This window comes from Diceros bicornis, chromosome 13, assembly GCF_020826845.1.
Source record: "Diceros bicornis minor isolate mBicDic1 chromosome 13, mDicBic1.mat.cur, whole genome shotgun sequence".
Classification (NCBI taxonomy): Eukaryota; Metazoa; Chordata; class Mammalia; order Perissodactyla; family Rhinocerotidae; genus Diceros; species Diceros bicornis.
Window position 1 is genome coordinate 33,289,215 of NC_080752.1, and position 23,614 is coordinate 33,312,828.

General features: G+C 43.4%; 1 protein-coding gene across 1 annotated transcript in view; it reads left to right on the forward strand.

Annotated features, from left to right (window-relative positions):
• FHAD1 (forkhead associated phosphopeptide binding domain 1) overlaps positions 1–23,614 on the forward strand; it is a 129,414-nt gene that overhangs the window by 11,795 nt on the left and 94,005 nt on the right. The window contains 1 exon segment of the mRNA XM_058552955.1: positions 8,965–9,171. Coding sequence (XP_058408938.1) covers positions 8,965–9,171 — 207 coding nt within the window.

The following is a 23,614-nucleotide window of genomic DNA, read 5'->3' on the forward strand; positions in this document are numbered from 1 at the left end:
CAGTATTTTATGGACTCACTATATACTTTTAAATGATATTTAAAATGCAGGAGACTTTAAAAAAATGCATTCTTTTTCTCTATTCAGTTCTACCCCCGTCCTCTCTCATCGTTAAAACACTCTCTACTCTGAACAGCACAGGGTACGAGGCAAGGGCACCGATTCTGGAATTAGACTTGGGTTCCAATCCCGACATTGCCAGGTGCCAGCATCTTGATGTTGGGTGAGCCATTTCATCTTAGCCATTTTTTAAATTGTGGTAAAATACGTAGAACATAACATTTACCATCTTAACCATTTTTAAGTGCACGGATGGGTAGTGTTAAGTATATTCACATCGTTGTGTGACCAATCTCCAAACTTTTTCATCTTGCAAAACTGAAACTCCGTACCCATTAAATACCTCCCCATTCCACCCCCGCCCCCAGCCCCTGGTGACCACCATTCTATTTTCTGCCTCTATGAGCTTGACTACTCTAGGTACTTCACATAAGGGGAATCATACAAAATTTGTCTTTTGGGGGACGCTTATTTCAGTTAGCATAATGTCCACAAGCTTCATCCAGGTTGTAGCATGTGTCAGAATTTCCTTTCCTTTTAAGCCGGAATAATATTCCATTGTATGGATGGACCACATTTTGCTTATCCATTCATCTGTTGATGGACACATGGGTTGGTTCCATCTTTTGGCTGTTGTGAATAGTGCTGCTATGAACATGAGTGCACAAATACCTCTTCAAGTTCCTGCTTTCAATTCTTTTAGGTGTATCCCCTGAAGTGGACTTGCTGGATCATATGGTAATTCTATTTTTAATCTTTTGAGGAACTTCCATGCTGTTTTTTGTATCAGCTGAACCATTTGACATTCCCGACAGTGCATCAGTGTTCCACTTTCTCCACATCCTCACCAACACTTGTTATTTTCTGTTGTTGCTGTTTGCTTGTTTGTTTTTGATAGCCGTCCTCGTGGGTATGAGGTGGTGTCTCATTGTGGTTTTGATTTGCATTTCCCTAATGTTTAATGATATTCATCATTTCTTTATATGCTTGTTGCCCATTTGTATGTCTCCCTTGAAGAAATATCTATTCCAGTTCTTTGCTCATTTTTAATCAGGTTATTGGTTTTTTGTTCAGGAGTTATAGGAGTTCTTTATATATTCTTGATATTAACCCTTTTTCAGATATATGATTTGTGAATATTGTCTCCCATTCCACAGATTGCCTTTCACCCTGTTAATTGGTCCTTTGACGCACAGAAGTTTTTAATTTTGATGTAGTCCAGCGTAACTATTTTTATTTTTGTTGCTGTGCGTTTGGTGTCATATCCCAGAAATCATTGCCAACTCTAATGTCATGAAGCTTTTCCCCTATGTTTTCTTCTAAGAGTTCTATAGTTTTAGGTCTTACATTTAGGTCTTTGATCCTTTTTGAGTTAATTTTTGTGTATGGTTTAAGGTAAGAGTCCAACTCCATTCTTTTGCATATGAATGTGCAGTTTTGTCAGCATCGTTTGTTGAAAAGACTGTCCTTTCCCCTGTGAATGGTCTTGGCATCCTTGTCGAAAATCCTTTGACCATACATGTGAGGGTTTATTTCTGGGCTCTCTGTTCTATTCCATTGGTCTATACATCTGACCTTATGCCAGTTCTGCACTGTTTTGATTGCTGTAGCTTTGTAGTGAGTTTTGAAATCAGGAAATATGAGACCTACAGCCTTGTTCTTTATTTTCAAGATTGTTTTGGCTATTTGGGGTCCCTTGAGGTTCCATCTGAATTTTAGGATGGATTTTTCTATTTCTGAAAAAAATGCCGTTAGGATTTTGATAGGGATTGCGTTGAACCTGTAGATCCTGCTGGGTAGTAGTGACATCTTAATATTAAGTCTTCCAATCCATGAACACAGGATGTCTTTCCATTTACTTGTATCTTCCTTAATTTCTTTCAGCAATATTTTGTAGGTTTCAGTGTACAAATCTTTAACCACCTTGGTTAAGTTTATTCCTAAATATTTTATTTTTGATGCTATCATAAATGAAATTGTTTTCTTAATTTCCTTTTCAGATTGTCTATTGTTAGTGTATATAAATGCAACTGATTTTTCTGTGTTGATTTTGCATCCACAACTTTGCTACTGAATTTGTTTATTAGTTCTAATGGGTTTTGTGTGTGTGTGTGTGTGTGTGTGTGTGGAATCTTTAGGATTTTCTACATATAAGATCAGGGTTGTCTGTGAACAGAGATAATTTTACTTCTTCCTTTTCAATTTGGATGCCTGTATTTCTTTTTCTTGCCTAATTGCTCTGGCTAGGATTTTCAGTACTATGTTGAATAGAAGTGGCAAAAGCTGGCATCCTTATCTTGTTCTTGATCTTAGAGGAAAATCTTTCAGTCTTTCACTGTTGAGTTTGATGTGAGCTGTGGGCTTTTCATATATGGCCTTTATTATGTTGAGGTAATTTCCTTCTATTTCTAGTTGGTTGAGTGTTTTTATCATGAAAGAGTGTTAAATTTTGTCAAATGCTTTCTCTGCATCAGTTGAGATGATCGTGTGTTTTTTTCCCCTCCTTTCTATTAATGTGATGTATTACATGGATTGATTTTCATATGTTGAACCGTCAACCCTGCATTCCAGGAATAATTCCCTCTTGGCCATGGTGTATAATCCTTTTAATGTGCTGTTGAATTCAGTTTGCTAGTATTTTGTTGAGGATTTTTATATCGACGTTCATAAGGGATATTGGTCTGTCGTTTTCTTTTCTTGTAGTGTCTTGTCTGGTTTGGTATCAGGGTAATGCTGGCCTCTCATTTCACCTTTTTTTAGATTTTTTTTTTTAATTTATTTATTTTCCCCCCAAAGCCCCAGAAGATTGCCGCATGTCATAGCTGCACATCCTTCTAGATGCTGCAGTGGGACGCGGCCTCAGCATGGCCGGAGAAGCGGTGCGTCGGTGCGCGCCCAGGATCCGAACCCGGGCCGCCAGCAGCGGAGCGTGCGCACTTAACCGCTAAGCCACGGGGCCAGGCCTCACTTCACCTTTTGATTCTCAGCTTCTTCATCTATAAGATGGGATAATACTAGAACCCCCTCTAGAGGGCTGTTGTGCAGATTAAATGAGAGAATGCACACAAGATGCTTCAGCTCACAGGCAGCCCTCAAAATATGTTGGTTGATGATGATGATGATGATGATCATTTTTATGATCATCATCATCATCATAAAAACAGTTTATCTCGTAGTGGAACAGCTCAACAGGATGGAGTTTATACAGTCAGACTGTATTCGTAGCAGGGCTTCTGCCCAATGGTAGTTGTTAGCAATTTGCCAAGTAAGGGGACAAAGGGGTATTATAGAGAAGAACTAGGAAGCTCTCTTGGCCTAACATGTGGCAGAGGCTCATCCTATTTTGTGGAGTCATTCAAAACTTCCTGCTTACTTTGATTTCTTAATAATGGCTTGATAGCTTTTGAGGAACTGAAAGTCATGAGGCCTGGGAAAAGAAAAATAAAATGTTAACACATAGAATTTCTCTCTTTGATGAGTTATCAAGAGTTCATAGAACACAAAGATCAACGGGAATGTGATGAAGATGATGTGGGTGGCATTGCTCAAAGAACTAATATGTTTTAATGTTTTTTAAAATACTTTATTTTTTATTTATTTATTTATTTTTTTAAAGATTTTATTTATTTATTTTTCCCCCCCAAAGCCCCAGTAGATAGTTTTTTATGTCATAGCTGCACATCCTTCTAGTTGCTGTATGTGGGACGCGGCCTCAGCATGGCTGGAGAAGCAGTGCACGCCCGGGATCCGAACCTGGGCCGCCAGCATCGGAGGGCGTGCACTTAACCGCTAAGCCACAGGGCCGGCCCTAAAATACTTTATTTTTTAGAACAGTTTTAGGTTTACAGGAAATTGAGCAGAGAGTAGAGAGTTCCCATATATCCCCCCACCAACACACACAGAATTTCCCCTATTATTAACATCTTGCATTAGTGTGGTACATTTGTTACAACCGATGGACCAATATTGATATATTAACTAAAGTCCATAGTCCACATTAAGTTCACTCTCTATGTTGTACATTCTATGGGTTTTGAAAAATGTATAACGACAAGTATCCATCATTATGGCATCATACAGAGTAGTTTCACTGCTGTAAAAGTCCCCTGTCCTCCACCTATTCATCCTTCCCCATCTCCACCTGAGCCCCTGGCAAACACTGGTCTTTTTACTGTCTCTATAGTTTTACTTTTTACAAAATTTCATACAGTTGAAATCATACAGTGTGTAGCCTTTTAAGACTAGCTTCTTTCACTAAGCAAAATGCATTTAAGATTCCTCATGTCTTTTTGTAGCTTGATAGTTCATGTCTTTTTATTACTGACTAATATTTCATGTATGGATGTACTACAATTTGTTTATCCATTCACCTTTTAAACGCCATCTTGGTTGCTTCCAGTTTTGGGCAACTAGGAATAAAGATGCTGTAAATATGTATCCAAAATAAATGAGTCTTAAAACTCAACAATAAGAAAACAAACAACCCAGTTTAAAAATGGGCAAAAGATCTGAACAAACACCTCACCAAAGAAGGTATACAGATGGCAAATAAGCATATGAAAAGATGGTAAACAGCATATATCATTAAGGAATTGCAAATAAACACGGAATGTCTCTTCATTTATTTAGATCTTCTTTGATTTCTTTCAGCAACATTTTGAATTTATCTTCATATAGATTGTGTGCATATTTTGTTAGATTTATATCTAAGTACTTCATTTTTTTTGTGCTAATATAAATGGTGTTGTGTTTTTAATTTCAAATTTCAGTTGGTCATTGCTGGTCTATAGGAAAGCAATTGACTTTTGTATGTTAATCTTGTATCTGGCAACCTTGCTATACTTGCTTATTAGTTCTAGGAGGGCTTTTTGTCGATTCTTTGGGATTTTCTGCATAGACAATCATGTCATCTGCAGAGACAGTTTTATTTCTTCCTTCCTAATCTATATACCTTTTATTCCCTTTTCTTGTCTTATTGCATTAGCCAGGACATCTAGTACAGTGTTGAAAAGGAGTGGTGAAGGGGGACATCCTTGCCTTGTTCCTGATCTTAATTGGAAAGTTTCTAGTTTCTCACCATTAAGTATGATGTTAGCTTTAGGGTTTTTGTAGATGTTCTTTATCAGGTTGAGGAAGTTCCCCTCTATTCCTCATTTGCCAAGAGTTTTGTTTTTGTTTTTGTTTTTTTATCATGAATGGGTGTTGGATTTTGTCAAATGCTCTTTCTTCATCTATTGATATGATCATGTGATTTTTCTTCTTTAGCCCGATGATGTGATGGATTACATTAATTGATTTCCAAGTATTGAACTAGCAGTGCATACCTGGAATAAATCCCATTTGGTTGTAGTATATAATTCTTTTTATACATTATTGGATTCAATTTGCTGATATTTTGTTGCGGATTTTGCATCTACGTTCATGAGAGATGTCGGTCTGCAGTTTTCCTTCCTTGTAATATCTTTATCTGGTTTTGGTATTAGAGTAAGACTGGCCTCGTAGAACGAGTTAGGACGTGCTCCTTCTGCTTCTGGTTTCTGGAAGAGATTGTAGAGAACTGGTATCATTTTATCCTTAACCGTTTGGTGGAATTCACCAGTGAACCCATCTGGGCCTGGTGCTTTCTGTTTTGGGAGGTTATTAATTATTGATTCAAGTCTTTAATAGACATGGGCCTATTCAGATTATTTATTTCTCCTTGTGTAAGTTTTGGCAGATTGTGTCTTTCAAGGAATTGGTCCGTTTCATGTAAGCTATCAAATCTGTGGACATTGAGAATTTTTCATGATCTCTCTTTTTATCCTTGTAATGTCTATGAGATCAGTGGTGATGCCCTCTCTTTCATTTCTGATTTTAGTAATTTGTTATCTTCTCTCTTTTTTTCTTGGTTAGCCTGCTAGAGGTTTGTCAATTTTATTGATCTTTTCAAAGAACCAGCTTTTGGTTTCATTGACTTTTCTCTATTGTTTTCCTGTTTTTGATTTCGTTCATTTCTGTTCTAATTTTTGTTTCTTTTCTTCTGCTCGTTTTAGGCTTATATTGCTCTTTTTTCTCTGGTTTCCTAAGCTGGAAGCTTATACTATTGATTTTAGATCTGTCTTCTTTTCTAATATATGCATTCGATGCTATTAATTTCCCTTTAAGCACTGTTTTTACTACATTCCACAAACTTTCATAAGTTGTATTTTCATTTTCACTTAGTTCAAGATAATTTTTATTTCTCTTGAGACTTCTTCCCTGACCCACATGCTAGTTAGAAATTTGTTGTTTAATCTCCAAATATTTTGGGATTTTCCAGCTATCTTCCTGCTATTGATTTCTGGTTTAATTCCACTGTGGTCTGAAAGCATTCTTTACATAATTTCTGTGTTTGAGGGCCCCGAATGTGGTCTGTCTTGGTGAATGTTCCCTGTGAGCTTGAGAAGGATGTGTATGTTGTTTTGGATGAAGTACTCTACAGGCGTCAGTTAGATCCAGCTGATTGTGGTGCTGTTCAGTTCAACTTTATCCTTACTAATTTTCTGCCTGCTGGATCTGTCCATTACTGACAGAGGGATGTTGAAGTCTCCAGCTATCGTAATGGATTTGTCTGTTTCTCCTTGCAGTTCTATTAGTTTTTGCCTCACGTATTTTGATGCTCTGTTGTTAGGCACATACACGTTAAGTATTGTTATGTCTTCTTGGAGAATTGGCTCCTATATCATTATGTAATGCTTCTCTTTATCCCTGATAACTTTCCTTGTTCTGACATCTGCTCTATCCGAAATTAATATAGCCACTCCTGCCTTCTTTTTGTGTTTCAATATTTTGAGTTCCAAAGAGTTTGGTAGAAATTCACAAAGTGGGTAAGAGCACAGAGATTTGAATCAGGCAAACCTGGGTACCAGGCTAGTCAAGCTGGGTGGCTTTGGGCAAAATTAATCGTTCTATGCCTCAGTTTCCTCATCTACAAAATGGGGAACTATCCCTTTGGATTATTGTGAAGATGAAATGGGATAATGCAATAAAGCACTTAGCAAATTTCCTGGCATGTAATGTTTAATTAATATATTCTACTAATATAAGCATTCTATTATTATATCATAATATAAGCTATTATTATATTATTAACATAAGCTACTGGTGATTATTATATTGTGGGACTTTAGTTTAGATTTCTAAATGTCAGTACTCTTTGTATGAAAGTTGGATGAGGCACTCTGAGAAGATAACTTAGAAAACAATTGCAAGGTCTCAGGCTAGACTGGATCTCTTGCAGGCAGTGTCTTGAAAAGACAGCAGACTTCACATGTGCCCTTCAGCACACAGTCCAGGGCCCCACGGCCAGGGGGAATGTGGTATTTCCTCCACAGTGCTAAGTTTTGCTCACTCTTCTTATTAAAGTGAAATTACAGAGTAGCCTTCTGCTCCCCCCCTGCGACCCCCGCCAATTCACTGTCTGAGGTCCCTTTCTTTTGGAGAAACATGGTCACACCAGGCCTCCTATTGAAAAGCAGTTCATCTTTGGTTAGATAAATTCTGACTAGCTTTTTTTTGTGTGTGTGAGGAAGATCAGCCCTGAGCTAACATCCATGCCAATCCTCCTCTTTTTGCTGAGGAAGACTGGCTCTGAGCCAACATCTATTGCCAATCCTCCTCCTTTTTTTTTCCCCAAAGCCCCAGTGGATAGTTGTATGTCATAGTTGCACATCCTTCTAGTTGCTGTATGTGGGATGCGGCCTCATCATGGCCAGAGAAGCGGTGCGTCAGTGTGCGCCCGGGATCCGAACCCGGGCCGCCAGTAGCAGAGCGCGAGCACTTAACCGCTAAGCCACGGGGCCGGCCCCTGACCAGCTTTTAAGAAGCAATAGAAACAACTAATCACATGAGAAAACCTTCATTGTACACCAAAGGTTTTAAAGGTAGTTATAAAACTGTGTTGTGTGGTATGATCTCAGTTTTGTTTAAAGTTTTTGAAAAGACTATAAGCACAGCAAAAAGACTGGAAGGATGTGAAGCACAGTGTTAACAGTGCCTGTCTCTGGGGGCTGGGATCCTAAGTGATTTTAATGTCGTCTTTGTGCTTCTCTCTAGTTCTCATTTCTGCAATATTAAGAAAAGCCTGTTGTTGTTTTTTTTAAAGATTTTATTTATTTATTTTCCCCCCAAAGCCCCAGTAGACAGCTGTATGTCATAGCTGCACATCCTTCCAGTTGCTGCATGTGGGACGCAGCCCCAGCATGGCCGGAGAAGCGGTGCGTCGTGCGCGCCTGGGGTTCCCAACACGGGCCGCCAGCAGTGGAGTGCGCGCACCTAACCGCTAAGCCACGGGGCCGGCCCAGAAAAACATGTTAATTTAAAAATGAATAGAACAAACAAATGCATACAACAATCATTACAATCGTCCCCTTGACTATATGTACCCTATCCATGAACCTGGATTTTCTCTGCAGGAAAATGGACAGTTGTCACTTGCCAGTTGACCTTTCTGTTTTGTGTTTGGGCCATTTCTGCTTTCTGTCCTACCATTCGGGACAACCAAAAGCATACCTGTGTGGGGTCAGGGAAATAGAAAGTAGCCAGTTCCCTGGCCAAGCATGGGCCGGTGCAGACTCCCCCACACGCCCTTGGCATCTGTGTTGCCTGATTCCCCACCCTCAACTTGGACATCTGTTCCGGGTCTGGAGTCAGATAGAGCACATAGCCCAGCCCCACCACACACTGGCTGTGTGGCCCTGGGCAAGTCACTTTCCCTCTCTGATCCTCAGCATCCTCCTTTTAAAACGAGGATTGTGGTGACCGTGGGCCAGGGTGAGGCAGGTAAAGGGCTGAGCGTATGCTGGCGCCCAGTGCTCACTAGCGAATGCCCGGGGCTCCGTCGTTGATCTTGTTTTCACGCTAGACTGTCCTCCTTGTGCGTTTCAGTGCACGGACCTTGACAACCATCACGCGCTCATCGAGTATAACGAGGCCGAGGGCGGCTTTGTTCTCCAGGACTTCAATTCCCGCAGCGGCACCTTCGTCAACGAGTGCCACATTCAGAATGTGGCCGTGAAGCTGGTGCCCGGAGACATCCTGAGGTTCGGGTCCGGAGGGCTGACCTACGAACTGGTCATCGAAAACCCACCCTCGGTGAGTCCAGGCCCCGCGGGGTGGGGGGCTAGAGGTGCCGTGCTGTGTCGCCTTCCGTGCGGCCCGGGGCTCAAGTCCAGCCAAAGGTGGACCTCGTCCGGAGCGCGTCCCTCTGACTGCGCGCTGCGCGCACGCGTGGCAGCCGCGGGGCTCGATGCTGCGAAGGTCAGACCCGTCCCGGCGGGTCCTGGGGAGGAGCGAGTCCTCGCGCCCTCTTCCGGGCATTTCGTGGAATTACATGCAAGAGTCGCCTAGTGGCCGACGCGCACTGCTATAGCGTTTTCCTGAAAACGTGAAGCTTGGTGATGGGAGGTGGAAAGCAGGCGTGTGCTTTGCAGACTCAGCGGTGGGTGCTTCCTCTTTAGGCAGATCAGCGCTCTGCAGCTTCCTAGCCTCCCGACCTCGGCCAGGGTTCTTTGTATGCCTGGGCCTCAGTCTTCTCAACGGTGTGTGGCATTGAGACAACACCTATCTGTGAAGCATCCAAGTCAGGGTCCAGCCTGAGTAGACGCTCAACACATAGCGGCTCTTATTATGCCCCGGATCAGAAATGCTGCTGGGATCATGGCCTGAAGTGTGGCCCCAGCTTAAGGGGGATGTAACGCAAAACTGGCCTATAAAACTTCTGTCACAGGAACATATGGTTCACCCGGGAGGCGGGATAGAGGGGTGGTTAGCGACACAGGCTTTGGTCAGAATCCCACCTCTGCCACTTGCTTATTCTGTGTGCTCTTGAGCAAGCCACTGGACCCCTTGGAACCTCAGTTTCCTCTTCTGCAGAATGGGGGCAATGACAGCAGTGACCTTGCAGGCTTATCCAAGGGCTGAATGAGATGGTTATAATTGTAAAACTCCGGCGCGCTTCCCACTCCTGCTGAGCACACAGTTAATATCTGTTGTACGTGTCCCTGAGAGGTGGTGTATTTCTCTCACTCCCCACCACCAAGAATGCTGCCTGGACTGAGACCCCCGAGGCTTGAAATCCTTCCTGGAACAAGGCTGAGTATAACTAAATAAAATCCGGAGGATCTAGACAGAACCCTGGGGTTTGGGGCTCATAGGCCCCTAAATATGCTCTGCAAGATCAGCGGCCTCCCTCGGGCTGCGTGGGCCATGACGCCACATCCATCATATTTGGCTTTAAAAATCTGGGGCAGTCTCTTCTGCTGCTGCTCAGCTGCCTCATCCTCCCTGGCCAACATTAAATCACGTTTGCTCTTGGAATGCCCCGGGGTCCACGGCAGCAGTGAGGAGGGGCCCTGACCCGGCGTTGGCCTGAGCAGGGGTTCTTAAGACAGGTTCTAAGGATCCCCCACACCGGAACCACATGGCGAGTGGACCAACAATGCAGATCCCTGGGACTCACCCCAGGCCCGGAGACTCATACTTAGGGTTGCAGGTGAAAAACAGTACACTCAGTTAAGTTGGAATTTTGGATAAACACTAAATCATATTTTAGTGTAAGTGTATCCCAAATATTACAAGGGATCACTTATGCCAAAGCAATTATTTGGTATTTGTCTGAAATTCAGATTTATTTACATATTTATTTACTCACTTTTTTATGCCAAATGTGTTGACCCTACACATACTCCCTGGGAGTGGGCCTGGGAATATGTATTCTCACAAGCTCTTTGGTGATTCTGATGTACCCCCAGCAGTAGGGGAACCCAAATTTAGAATCATTTGTATGGAGCACTGACAGATTTTTTTAGAGACCAAAGAAAATGAAATTTCAAATCCCAAGGCTGTGAATCCAAGTTTGTGAAGTTTGAGTCAATGTTTCTCTAACATGTCTGATTACAAGAATTTTTCTGGAATGCTCAATAAAATTACAGGTTCCCAGGCTGCTTCCCCGGGGAAATCCTGGTTTTGTGGCTTGCTGGGGGCAGGAGGGCAACCATATCTGCATTCTTTGTTTTTTTCCATACAGAGACATTTATTGAAATGTTATTTCTAGGGGCACAAAATTTGAAACCTAAATATCCATCAAAAGGGAGCATTGTTTAATAAAATATAAGGAGTTCCTTCATATATGGAATACTGTGCTCCTTTTTTTTAAAAAACAGCTTTATTGAGATATAATTGACATGCAATAAACTTACGTGTTTGAAGTGTATAATTTGATAGGTTTTGACATGTGTATGGACCTGTGAGACCATCGCTGCAATCAAGACAGTGAGCACATCCATCATCCCCAAGTTTCCCCATCAACACAGCATTGGTTTGCTTGCTTTTAATAGCGTCACTGAAGTATAATTTACGTAACATAAACTTCACCCATGTTAAGTGTACAATCCAGTCAATTTTAGTGTATTTACTGAGTTATGCAGCCATCACCACAACCTACTTTCAGAACATTTCTATCCATTTCCGTCACCTCAGAAAGAAACCTCGGAGGTACTTAGTGTTTTTGTTTGTTTTTTAATTTTTTAAAATTATGATAAAATTTACTATTTTAAGTGTACAGTTCAGTGGCATTAAATACATTCCCATTGTTGTACAAGTGTCTCCAGAACTTTTCTCATCTTCCCAAACGGAAACTCTATGCCCATTCAATAAAAACTCCCCCTTCCTTCCTCCCCCCGGCCACCATTCTTTCTGTCTCTATGAAGTTGACTACTCTAGGTACCTCATATAAGTGGGATCTTACAGTATTTGTGCTTTTGTGACACTTATTTCACTGAGCATAATGTCCTCAAGGTTCCTCCATGTTATTGCATGTGTCAGAATTTCCTTACTTTTTAAGGCTGAATAATATTCCGTTGTGTGTATGTATCACATTTTGCGTATCCGTTCACCCATCCCTGGCCACTTGGGTTGCTTCTGCCTTTTGGCTACTGTGAGTAAGGTTGTTATGAACCTTATTCTCACAAGGTGTACAAATACAGAAGAGGTCCTTCATCTTAAGAGGTGCTTCTTATATCAGATAAGCGTGGGGAACAGTGATGAAGCTCTCTAACCTTGGCCGGAGAAGAAGGAAGAGGACACTTTGTGAAAAGAGAAACCAGTAGAGTAGCAGGAAGACCACTGAGATTGATGACACTGCTAAGCAATTCGCCTGCTTTCCCTTATTTAATGCTTACAGCAACCTATGAGGTGGGGTCTCCCTTGATCCCCATTGTACAGACAAGGAATCCAAAACTCAGAGAGGTTAAGTAATTTCCCCAGGGTCACACAGCTAGTCAATGCACATTAAACTCCATCCCCACTTGCAGATAATGGAGGGGAGAAAACCATTTAATCTGATGCTAGCTAGAGCAATATTACCGGCTGGTTTTCCAAATAGAGCAAAGCTGGGCCGGCCCCGTGGCTTAGCGGTTAAGTGCGTGCGCTCCGCTGCTGGCGGCCCGGGTTCGGATCCCGGGCGTGCACCAACGCACTGCTTCTCCGGCCATGCTGAGGCTGCATCCCACATACAGCAACTAGAAGGATGTGCAACTATGACATACAACTATCTACTGGGGCTTTGGGGGAAAAATAAATAAATAAAATTATAAAAAAAAAAAAACAAATAGAGCAAAGCACACTTTTACCATCACTTGAATATACGCAAATTTTTTGAATTCTTATTTCTACATGCACTGGCATCCCACTTCCTTCCCCAAGTGACTGCAGAGATGTTCCCCGTGCCCATGCCCCAGGCACTTCACAACAGCCAGAGCCCTTCCAGGGAGCGACCTTCCCCAGCAGGACTCTCCCCGCCCCCTCTCACATAAGTGCTCTCTGCCCCCGGTGTTCCTAGACTGGGAGACCTTCATGCCTGCACCCTCCAAGCTCATACTAACGGAGGTTCCTTTGCAGGGCCTGAGTGAGGGCAGGCTGTGGACGGAGTAACACATTCCTACGAATTCCAGTTCCTGATGACCCAGACCTGCGGGCTATTCACAAAAAGAAAGAAAAAAACAAAAGAGCAGATGTTGAAGAACGTCTCTCATCAAATATTTTGAGGCCCACATTTTCTAAGAGACTTGTGGCCATCTTGATTCCTGTATGCGCTTGTTTCTGACTGATTTTTTGGGGTTCCAGGCGAGGACGCTGTGTATCCCCCTGGAATAGAGTTTTCGAGGAGGATTGTCCTGATGTCATAAGGGTTGGGTGTGATCAGAACTGTTCTTTTCCTGACAAAGAATTCTCAAATGAAAACATTTATTTCAGGCTTTGTGGTGACCATAACCAGTAGAGAGGGATGTGACAGCGTTTCATTAGGGGTGGGGGAGGGTCGAGGAGAAGGGAGGGAATCAAATGTGTTTGCAGATGTCACAGTGGTTAGAGCGTCCTCCTGAAGGCGGGCCGACTCGAGCGCTGTCCCAGCCCTGCTCTTGTGCTTGCTGTGGGGTCGTGCACAGGTCACTTCACCTCTCACAGCCTCTGTTCCCATTACTGTGAAACGGGGTGATAATAGTTCTACCGCATGGAGTTGCTGTGGCGTTACGTGGGCAATGTGTGTGAACTGCTTAGCCCAGCATCCGGCATCTGTGCTAGGCACACGGTAGCTCTCAGCTTTAGAATCGAGAGAACAAGGATGTTAGCAGCCAGGATGCCTCCCTGTGAGTGTTCCTTGGGACAGGAAACCTCCCGAGACCTCCCCAGTGAGCAGGCAGATACATTTGCAAATAAATTACCATCTTGGAATGACATCCAAGATGGAAAAATATAAAGAAAGACTCTTGGTTGACAAAGTACGTTGGCACCTGGGATATTCCCAGAAGTATACTTTGTAAATCATGGCTCTTTCACAAAGTTTAACCTAGGGCCGCCAGGGTCACCATTCACATCATAGTCCACGTGGATGGCGCCCCCTGGTGGGGCAGGACGGAACCTGCAGGGCCATTTGCAATGCTCTGAAGCGACCGTTAAGTCCTAACACAGAGTCTCTGCCTCAGCACCGGGCGTGGGAAATTGAAGTCACCAAGTCAGGTGTGCCTGCCCTATGGTGGGTTTTGTTTGCTGCTTTTTTAGTGCTTTCTGATCTCCAGGAAGGGAGACGTGGAAAGAAGCTGTCCTAGGCATGGTGGTGGTGTTCTTATAAAGCAGCTGGGTAAGGAAACCTACGTCCTCAAATGTATAAATCGTGTCTTTCTCTGTTCTGAAATATGGCAAATCTGATGGAAATGCCCAGGGTGAAGAAAGGAAGCCAGGTCCCACAAATGCCGTGTCGGGTTGTTTCATGAAAAGGTTGACGGCTCTTGGGCCACCGTCTTCCTTTTCCGTGCGTGGCTCCATCAGCAGTGACTCAAGATCAGGCTCTGGGCTGACCTGACCATGGGCCACCTGGGGGGCTCCACAGTGACAAATATGACTGCCTGTGTTTGGCCTTCCTTGTAGCCTGCTCTGCCCCGTTCCCAGTCCAGCCAGACTCTCCCATGTGACTCCTGGATACCGACCGCCCTTCGTCCTTCTTACGATGTCATGACATCCTGCCCAAGGCAAAGAGCGCCCTCTACCGGCCCGTATTGCTTGCCGTGCACTGCTTCAATGGGAGGCTCTGCAGGGTACAGGGAAGAAAGCAAGGGCCTTGGAGTTGGATAGACCCAAGTTCAAACTCCAACTGCAACTTAACCTATCTGGGCTTCACTTTCCACTTTCTGCCAAGCAGGCACTCATTAATCACAGACCTCCTATCCCCCTTCAGGATTTTTATAGAGGTCGTTGGGACCACCCCTGTCATTGTGTAAACTGATGCCTAAAGAGTTTCAGTGACCTCCCCAAGGTTATGTATTGGTTGCAGCCAGAGCCAGGATTAAAAGCCAGCTCTCCTGAGTCCCCAGGGGTCTAGGAGGCTTTTCCTCTGCAGGGAGCACCATGGCGCCATGAGAGCTCAGGCAGGTCCTTCCCTGCAGGGCCGTTGAGGGAAGTCCTGAAATTCCCAGGCCAACCTGCAGTTTCACGTGCTGTTGGGGAAGATACATCATGTGGGTAAAAAGGGAAGCCACCGATAATAGAAGAAAATGCAATTTCAGCTATTGGCTTCCTCATTTGCCTCCAACTTTTTCCCAGGAGTGTTGCTACAGTTCCTTATTCTGTACCAGGAAGTGTTCTGAGCATTTTATATGCACTATCTCAGTCACTTCTCACAAACTAAGAAATAGCTGTTATTACCCCTCTTTTACGGACGAGGCACAAAAGTGACACATTCGTCGGGGTCACACAGATGGTAAGGGGCAGAGAAGGGAGCTGGACGGGATTCTGTTTAATGCTGAATCCCATGTTCTTAGCCAGAGGTTGGCAAACTGTGGCCCACGGGCCAAATCCAGGCCATCACCTGCTTTTGTAAATAAAGTTTTATTGGAATACAACCATCCCATCCGTTTCCGTGATGCTGATGTCCGCCTTCCCGCTACAACGGCAGCGTTAGCTGGACAGACCACGTGGCACACAAAGCCGGAGATTTTTACTGCCTGGCTCTCTACAGGAACTGTTTACCAACCTCTGCCCCTAACACTACACTTCACTGCCTCTCTCATTTTGCTGGGTTTCTGAAAGAAGAGGTAAAAATAGAGGTGGGGATAGGGAGAAAGAACGCGCTCAGATTGAGCCCTACTATGTGCAAGGAACTGTGCTGGTTAATTGCTTACTTTTGGTTAATGGAGGAATAAGAAAAAACAGACAAGCTGAAAACATAGGTCTGAAGAGTCTTTTCATTACCTCTTTAAAAAAGACCTGAGATACGTGGTTCTAAATATACATATATGTTTGCATAGATAGTAATAATATAATTACATTGAGATACAACTGATAAATATACTAGACATCCACATATAATATACACAACAGATGCATATTATAAATTTTACCTGTTTCTTCAATTGGAAAGTTTTCTTTTAAAACTTTGGAATGTTTTCCCCATTGTAACTTTTGAAGCCAAAATTTGGGATTTGTAGTCTGAAGCCTGCTGTAGCTAGCGAACTGTTTATTTGTTCAAAGTTTCTCTATGTAATGTTTCGCAACTTGTCTTATGATTGGTTCTTTGGTCTTGAATCACTTCTTCTCTGGGCCACTGCTTTACTTTTATAAGTTTAAAGGTAAATTTGGTGCATGATTACAGTCTGGTGGATTTTATCTGACAGGGTCATAACCTGTATAACACCTTCCATTCTGAGTACATAGTGATGCTTATGCTAAAGACTCAATAAGCATATTGTCCAGGAAGTTTTATTGTTTGAAAATGTCAGAAACCAACTCAGACTAGCCTAATTTAAAAAATTAAATAAAATAAATAAGCTCCTGTGACTGAAAAGGCCAAAAAGACCAGCGTCAGGCCTAGCTGTCTCCAGGTGCCCAAATAATGGTCAAGAATCTGTCTCTTTCATCTCTGTTAGATTCACAATCTCAGGCAGTCTCTTGCCTCCCCTGTACTGAGGTAGCCACCAGCTGCCCCAGCACCCTGCAAACTTAGCAGCTCCAGGACAAGGGCAAGCTTCCTCATTGGCTTGGCTTGGATCATGTCCCTCTCCCTGAACCAATCACTGAGGCTGGGGGCATGGAATGCTGTGACTGGCCAGGCCTGGGTGACGGTCTCTCCCAAGGAGCAGAGGGGATCAGCCCCACCAGAATTACATGAACTCAGAATGCTAGGGGAAAGGGTGTCTCTCCCACAAAAAATTAAGGTGCCCATCCAGAAGCTGGAAAAATGGATGCAGGCTAGGCAAAAAAACAAAAACAGACATCCATGACATTAGGAAATGTTCCTACTGCCTAGACTGAACCTCCCTAATGGGATTTAGGGCTAGGGATTTGGGGGAAGAAAATGATGAGTAATCCACTTCTCTGTTGGAGAAGTCCCAGGCCAATCACCAAGGAAGCAGAGAAACTCATTCCTCTCTTCTGGTGATCGAGTGTGATGAGAAGCTCTCATAGTCGGGGGCTTAGCTGTCCATCCGTGGGAAGGGGGGTGTTTCCATCTTTGGGGGACCTTCGAATAGATCTCGTTCCTAAGAAGAATGTAGCTTTGCCTGTACCCGGGGTTGAGTAACCGGTGACTGAATGAACGACCAGAGAGCACTGCGCACTTCAGAACAAACCTCTCGCTCGTCAAGCTTTGTCATCTCCAACCTGATCTCGCAGGATTTCCTCCACAACGCGCTGTTACACCTCGTAAAAGTGGAGACCTGCTGATGTGACAAGAAATCCTGAGACCAGGTGTCTTAGACCAAAGGAGACTTTCCGAGGCCAGTGAAGTGGAGGGCATGGGACAGCAGACAGCCTTAGGCAGTGTCCTCAGCAAAAACTCGCACAAAAGGACTCCTGAGATCTGTGCTGTCATCCGGTGCCTACAGACCATGCAGACGACATCGGGGGAGGCGGAGGGAGGACACAGGCTGAAGCCTTAGCTCCTGGTGAAACAGAACCCAGACCCGGCCCAGGACCTAAGGACCAACGTGGCTGCTTCCTGTCACCTCTGGCAGGTCACACACTGTTACCAAACTAGAACCACGTCGCTGCTTATCGTTTCTTAACTTAGTTGATGATCACTCATTCATTCATTCATTCATTCAGTCTCTCACTCTGGCAAGACTGAATTGAAATAGGCCAAGTCTGGGGGTAGAAAAGGCTATTTGCAAAAACCTGGGTGTTTTCCCCTTAGACTCTATTTCCCATTTTACCAGGAAGCTAATTAGAACTTGAAAGGAAGGGAAAAACTATAAGCTAGAAAATTTACGAAAAATGGGAAAATTTGATGGACCAGATCTTTAACGCATCTGGTAAAAATCCAAATGAATGACTTTTCTGAACCTCTCCAAGGGACCTACTTTAAGCTCCAAAACCTAAAAATAATATATAGCTTGGTGGTTTTGTGTTCTAAATGTATAATCCTGATTTCTCACATTGAAAATCCTGAACAGAATTTATCCTTTCCTTGGGGACTTAAATTATTACCCCACTTTGAATTAGGGTGACACCCCAGGCGCTGTTGAGGCCAAGGCACCAAATAGCCCCCTCTGCGGGCCCTTAGCTCTCATGTCTGCGTTTCATAGTCTATCCTGGCTTTCCAAGTCCATTGCTCCTCCGGGCTGTGGTCAGTGTGCCTCCTTCCACTCACCCCACCCCATGGCCCTTCCAGTCATCACAGTTGTGTAGTCACAAGAGTAAAATTGAGGAACTAGGGGCTGGAAATGGTCTCAAAGAGCTCTCCTATGAGTAAGCTACATTAGTAGTTGCATATGAATTTTGTACTGTTTTTTTCTGGTAACTCAGAGTCTTTTTTTTTTTTTTAATTAAATAACTTTTTCATTCTGGAATAATTTTAGATTGACAGAAAAGTTGTAATGACAGAACAGAGAGTCCTTGTCTACCCCTCTCCCAGTTTCCCATCGTAAACATTCTACATTACCACGGTACAGTTTTCCAAACCATGAAATCCACGTGGGTCCGTTATTGTTAGCTGAACGTCAGGGTCCACGACCCAATCCAGGCCACCATGCTGCATTTCGGCATCACGTCTTCTTAGTCTCCTCCGGTCTGGGACAGTTTCTCTGTCTTGGGTTTTCATGACCTCGACAATCTTGGGGAGGACTGACCCGGAATCCTGGAGAAGGTCCCCCAGTCTGATTTGTCCGATGTTTTTCTCTTATTAGACTGGGGTTATGGCTTTCAGAAAGCATGCCACAAAGGTGGGGTGTCCTTCTTGTCACATCGTGTCACGGGGTACCCGTGACATCCCTGTGGGATGTTAACTCCCTCACTTGGTTAAGCTGGTGTTTGCAGTTTTCTCCACTAAAAAGGGCCTATTTTTCCCTTTCCATACTCTCTTCTTAGGGGGCAAGTCACTAGTATAGCCCACCCTCAAAGGAGATGGGAGGAAGGAGGAGACGGTGGGAATTAAGCTCCGCCTCCCACAAGGGGGCATCATCTACATCTGTTAAGTTCTCCTGTGAGGAAGATTGTCTCTTGTCCCCGTCTATTTATTCACACAGCCATGTATTTATATCAGTATGGATGCGTGTATATTTATTGTGTACTTTGGGCTACAATCCAGTACATTATCTATTTCATTGCTCCATTCATTCCAGCCTCGGCCCCTGGGAGCTTGCAGGTTGGTTCCTGTGTGCCTTTGACATGCCCCTACCCTTCTGTTTTGTGCACTTCCTTACTTCCCACTGTTACAAGATGCACCAGGCTTATCGTGTATTTTCCCTGCCCCAGGCCCAGAATCAAAGCCCTTTTTACTTACTGTTTGCCACCTGATCTGTTTGCCAGTTGCTCAGTTCAGTTCAGTCGGGGAACACCTACAGTGAGTACCAGGCACTTTACTGGGTGGTGCTGGGCACAGCCCGTGAGTGCCTGGTAAATGCTTAATGACCAGCTCTCTCTGAAAAAAGTAACGTATGCACGTATAGTAGAAGGTTTACTGATATAAAGAATGTGTAGCACATCCTTTACAAATAATAATAAGATATACAATACTCTTTATTATAAGTTCCATAAAGCCAACTGATTCTCACAGAATGCTTTCGTTGACTTTTGCTGAAATCTTACATCCACGGCCAACTTTTCGTTGCAATTGATGAACGAGTGAGTTCCCAACCTGAACATTCATCGAAATTTTGTTTGTATTTCTGAGTGAGACAAAACTGATGTAAGAAAGACGTGTGTTGGAAATTCAAGTGTTCATCAATGACATAACACACTGGATAATAGTTTCAAATACCGGAAGAACATTTCCTCGATCTTTTGTGCTACTCACAATGTAATAGCTGCAGACACGACATGCTTTTATATCACCTGCATTATTAACATTTTCTCCATCACCTTCTTAGATGTAGACAATCAACAAAACAAAAAAATCAAGCTCTGATTTATAGCGTTTCCTGATTTCTACGGTGTAAATACTCCCACTGTGGCCGATTTCAAGTTACCAATGAAACATCACTGAGCACGGGGTTGGAAAGAGACATGTGGTAGCACATCATTATATAGCATTTCCAACATACAGATCACCTAATTAGGAAGGGATGAGTTTTAAGTATTTATTACCTTTGTTTCTGATATAATTTAATTGTAAGTTTATGTAATTTAGTTTTTATTAATGGCTGTTTTTATCAACCAAGCTCCCAAAATTCCTGGACATTTAATAATCGGCTCTTGGGAGCTGGTGCCAGGTGGCCCCAGCTCTCCTCTGGGATAGCGGTGACCATGCCACAGGTCCTCCTGGGTGGAGGCTGCGCTCCTCTGAGCTGCTTCCAGGGCATGGCCTGCACCATATGAATAACACTTCCCTCAGAGAGTTGTCCATGTTCCTGGTAAATCTCGTGTCCGTAACATCTTATGGTTTTTCACACCATCTATTTCTCCTTTTCATTTTTAACTCAGAAAATCTCCTGTTCTTCACTAGCCAATCATCTAAGATCCTCTTGCCAGGAAGGAAAGCAAGTAGACATCATGACTTCAAATAACCTAGAAGCTCTAAGAGCACCAAGTTTTAGAGTCAAACAGCATCACCACTTCCTGGCTGTGGGACCTTGGGCAAGTCACTTAACCTCTCTGAGCTTCAGTTTCTTAATCCACAAAATGTGGAGGGAAATGCCTCCCCCACTGTGAGATTATCCTGGTGATTGGATGAGACCACATGTGTTAAGCACACAGCACAGTCTCTGGCACACGTGTGCCTTCTCTACTGGTGGTTCACAGCCATGGTGGTATCAGTAATCATTTACAAACGGCAGAGCACAAGACAGGCTCTCTCCAAGGGTACGGTCTACTTCCCCACCTTCTACGGCCTCTGGGCCTTCCTGACAGAATGCGAGTGTCCCGTAGGCACCCTGTGTGCAAACCACCTTGATTTTTTCAGGATGTCCTATTCAACCTGCACCTTTACAGGATTAGAAGCGGGTATTGGAGCGATAAGACAAAGAACAAGTAGATAATCTGAAAAACATGGATTGTGATTTCTGCAGTAAATCATTGACCAGTGTTTGTTCAAGCTGATTTAATTCAGCAGCAGGTGTGGTCGCGGTAAACCCAGGTGGTGGCCAACCTTCTATTTTAAAGATCGTGTGGGAGAAATCAGGAATATAACATATGCTGTCTCAAACACAAAACAAAAAAACCAACCACACAACATACCGTGTGGTCAGAGAACGGAAGAGAAAAGGAAAGAGAAACGGCATTCGCATGTAGTTTTAAACGAAAGTTTCTAAGAACAGACCTGTGGATCCCTGACCAAGCCCCCCCGGCTCCGTGCGCATTCTGACGTGAGCACAGCCCAGAGCTGGCTCCACCGTGAGCCTTTTCTTGTGTTTGCTGTCCCCCTGCCTGCTTCATGTAGTTACCAGCAGCAATTTCTGAGAAAACCTTGACCTCGCCTAGGGTAGAGCAGGCCTGCTAACTAGAGAAAACCAACTTTAACCACTCTTTTTTGTTTTGTTTAAATTTTTTGTTTATTGCAGTAACATTGGTTTATAACATTGTATAAATTTCAGGTGTACATCATTATACTTCTATTTCTGCACAGATTACATCACGTTCACCATCCAAATACCAATTACAACCCATCACCACACACATGTGCCGAACCATCCCCATCGCCCTCCTCCCTCCCCCCTCCCCCCCAGCAACCACCAATCCGATCTCTGTCTCTATGTGTTTGTTTATTGCTGTTACTATCTACTACTTAATGAAGGAAATTATACGGTATTTGACCTTCTCCCTCTGACTTATTTCACTTTGCATAATACCCTCAATGTCCATCCATGTTGTCACAAATGGCTGGATTTCATCATTTCTTATGGCTGAGTAGTATTCCATTGTGTATATATACCACATCTTCTTTATCCATTCGTCCCTTGACGGGCACTTAGGTTGCTTCCAAGTCTTGGTTATTGTGAATAACGATGCAATGAACACAGGGGTGCGTGTATCTTTACGCATTGGTGTTTTCACGTTCTTTGGATAAATACCCAGCAGTGGAATAGCTGGATCATATGGTAGTTCTATCCTTGATTTTTTGAGGAATCTCCATACTGTTTTCCATAGTGGCTGCACCAGTTGGCACTCCCACCAGCAGTGTATGAGAGTTCCCTTCTCTCCACATCCTCTCCAACACATGTTGTTTCCTGTCTTGTTAATTATAGCCATTCTGACGGGCGTGAGGTGATATCTCCTTGTAGTTTTGATTTGCATTTCCCTGATAGTTAGTGATTTTGAACGTCTTTTCATGTGTCTGTTGGCCATCTGTATATCTTCTTTGGAGAAATGTCTGTTCAGGTCTTTTGCCCATTTTTTAATTGGGTTGGTAGTTTTTTTGTTGTTGAGATGCATGAGTTCTTTATATATTTTGGAGATTAAGCCCTTATCAGATGTATGGTTTGCAAATATCTTCTCCCAATTGTTAGGTTGTCTTTTCGTTTTGTTGATGGTTTCCTTTGCTGTGCAGAAGCTTTTTAGTTTGATGTAGTCCCATTTGTTTATTTTTTCTATTGTTTCTCTTGCCTGGTCAGACATGGTGCTTGAAAATATGTTGCTAAGACCGATGTCAAAGAACATACTGCCTGTGTTTTCTTCTAGAAGTTTCATGGTTTCAGGTCTTACATTCAAGTCTTGAATCCATTTGGAGTTAATTTTTGTGTATGGTGTAAGGTAAGGGTCTACTTTCATTTTTTTGCATGTGGCTATCCAGTTTTCCCAACACCATTTGTTGAAGAGACTTTCTTTTCTCCATTGTATGTTCTTGGCTCCTTTGTCAAAGATTAGCTGTCCATAGATGTGTGGGTTTATTTCTGGGCTTTCGGTTCTATTCCATTGATCTGTGCGTCTGTTTTTGTGCCAGTACCATGCTGTTTTGGTTACTATAGCTTTGTAGTACATTTTGAAATCAGGGAGTGTGATACCTCCAGCTTTGTTCTTTTTTCTCAGGATTCCTTTAGCTGTTCGGGGTCTTTTGTTGTTCCATATAACCACTCTTAATCAACGAGCTTCAGAAGAAAACAAAAAACTTTATTTTTAAAATTTTTGAACCTGAAAGCTGATTGGAGTCTCTGCAGTGTTTACACGTCTTTGGCACCTTTAGGGACCCTACCGTCAGGGCTCTGGGTGCTGCAAGCGACAGAAGCAGCTCTAGCTGGCCTCCTGGGCTGAGCAGTTCAGGATGCTGTCCAAGCCGGAGCTCAGAACCAGCTTCCCTGTTTGCACCTCCATGTTTACAGCAGCGTGTCCCAGTAGCCAAGAGGTGGAAACAACCCAAGTGACCGTCACAGATGACTGAATAACAAAATGTGGTACATAGATACAATGGAATATTATTCAACCTTAAAAAGGAAGGGCATCCTGACACGTGCTACAACGTGGATGAACCTTGAGATATTATGCTAAGTGCAACAAGCCAGGCACAAAAAAGACAAGTACCGTACGATCCCACTTATGTGAGGTACCAGAAGTAGTCAAATTCATAGAGACAGAAAGTGGAATCGTGGTTACTAGTGATGGCGGAGCGGGAAATGAGGAG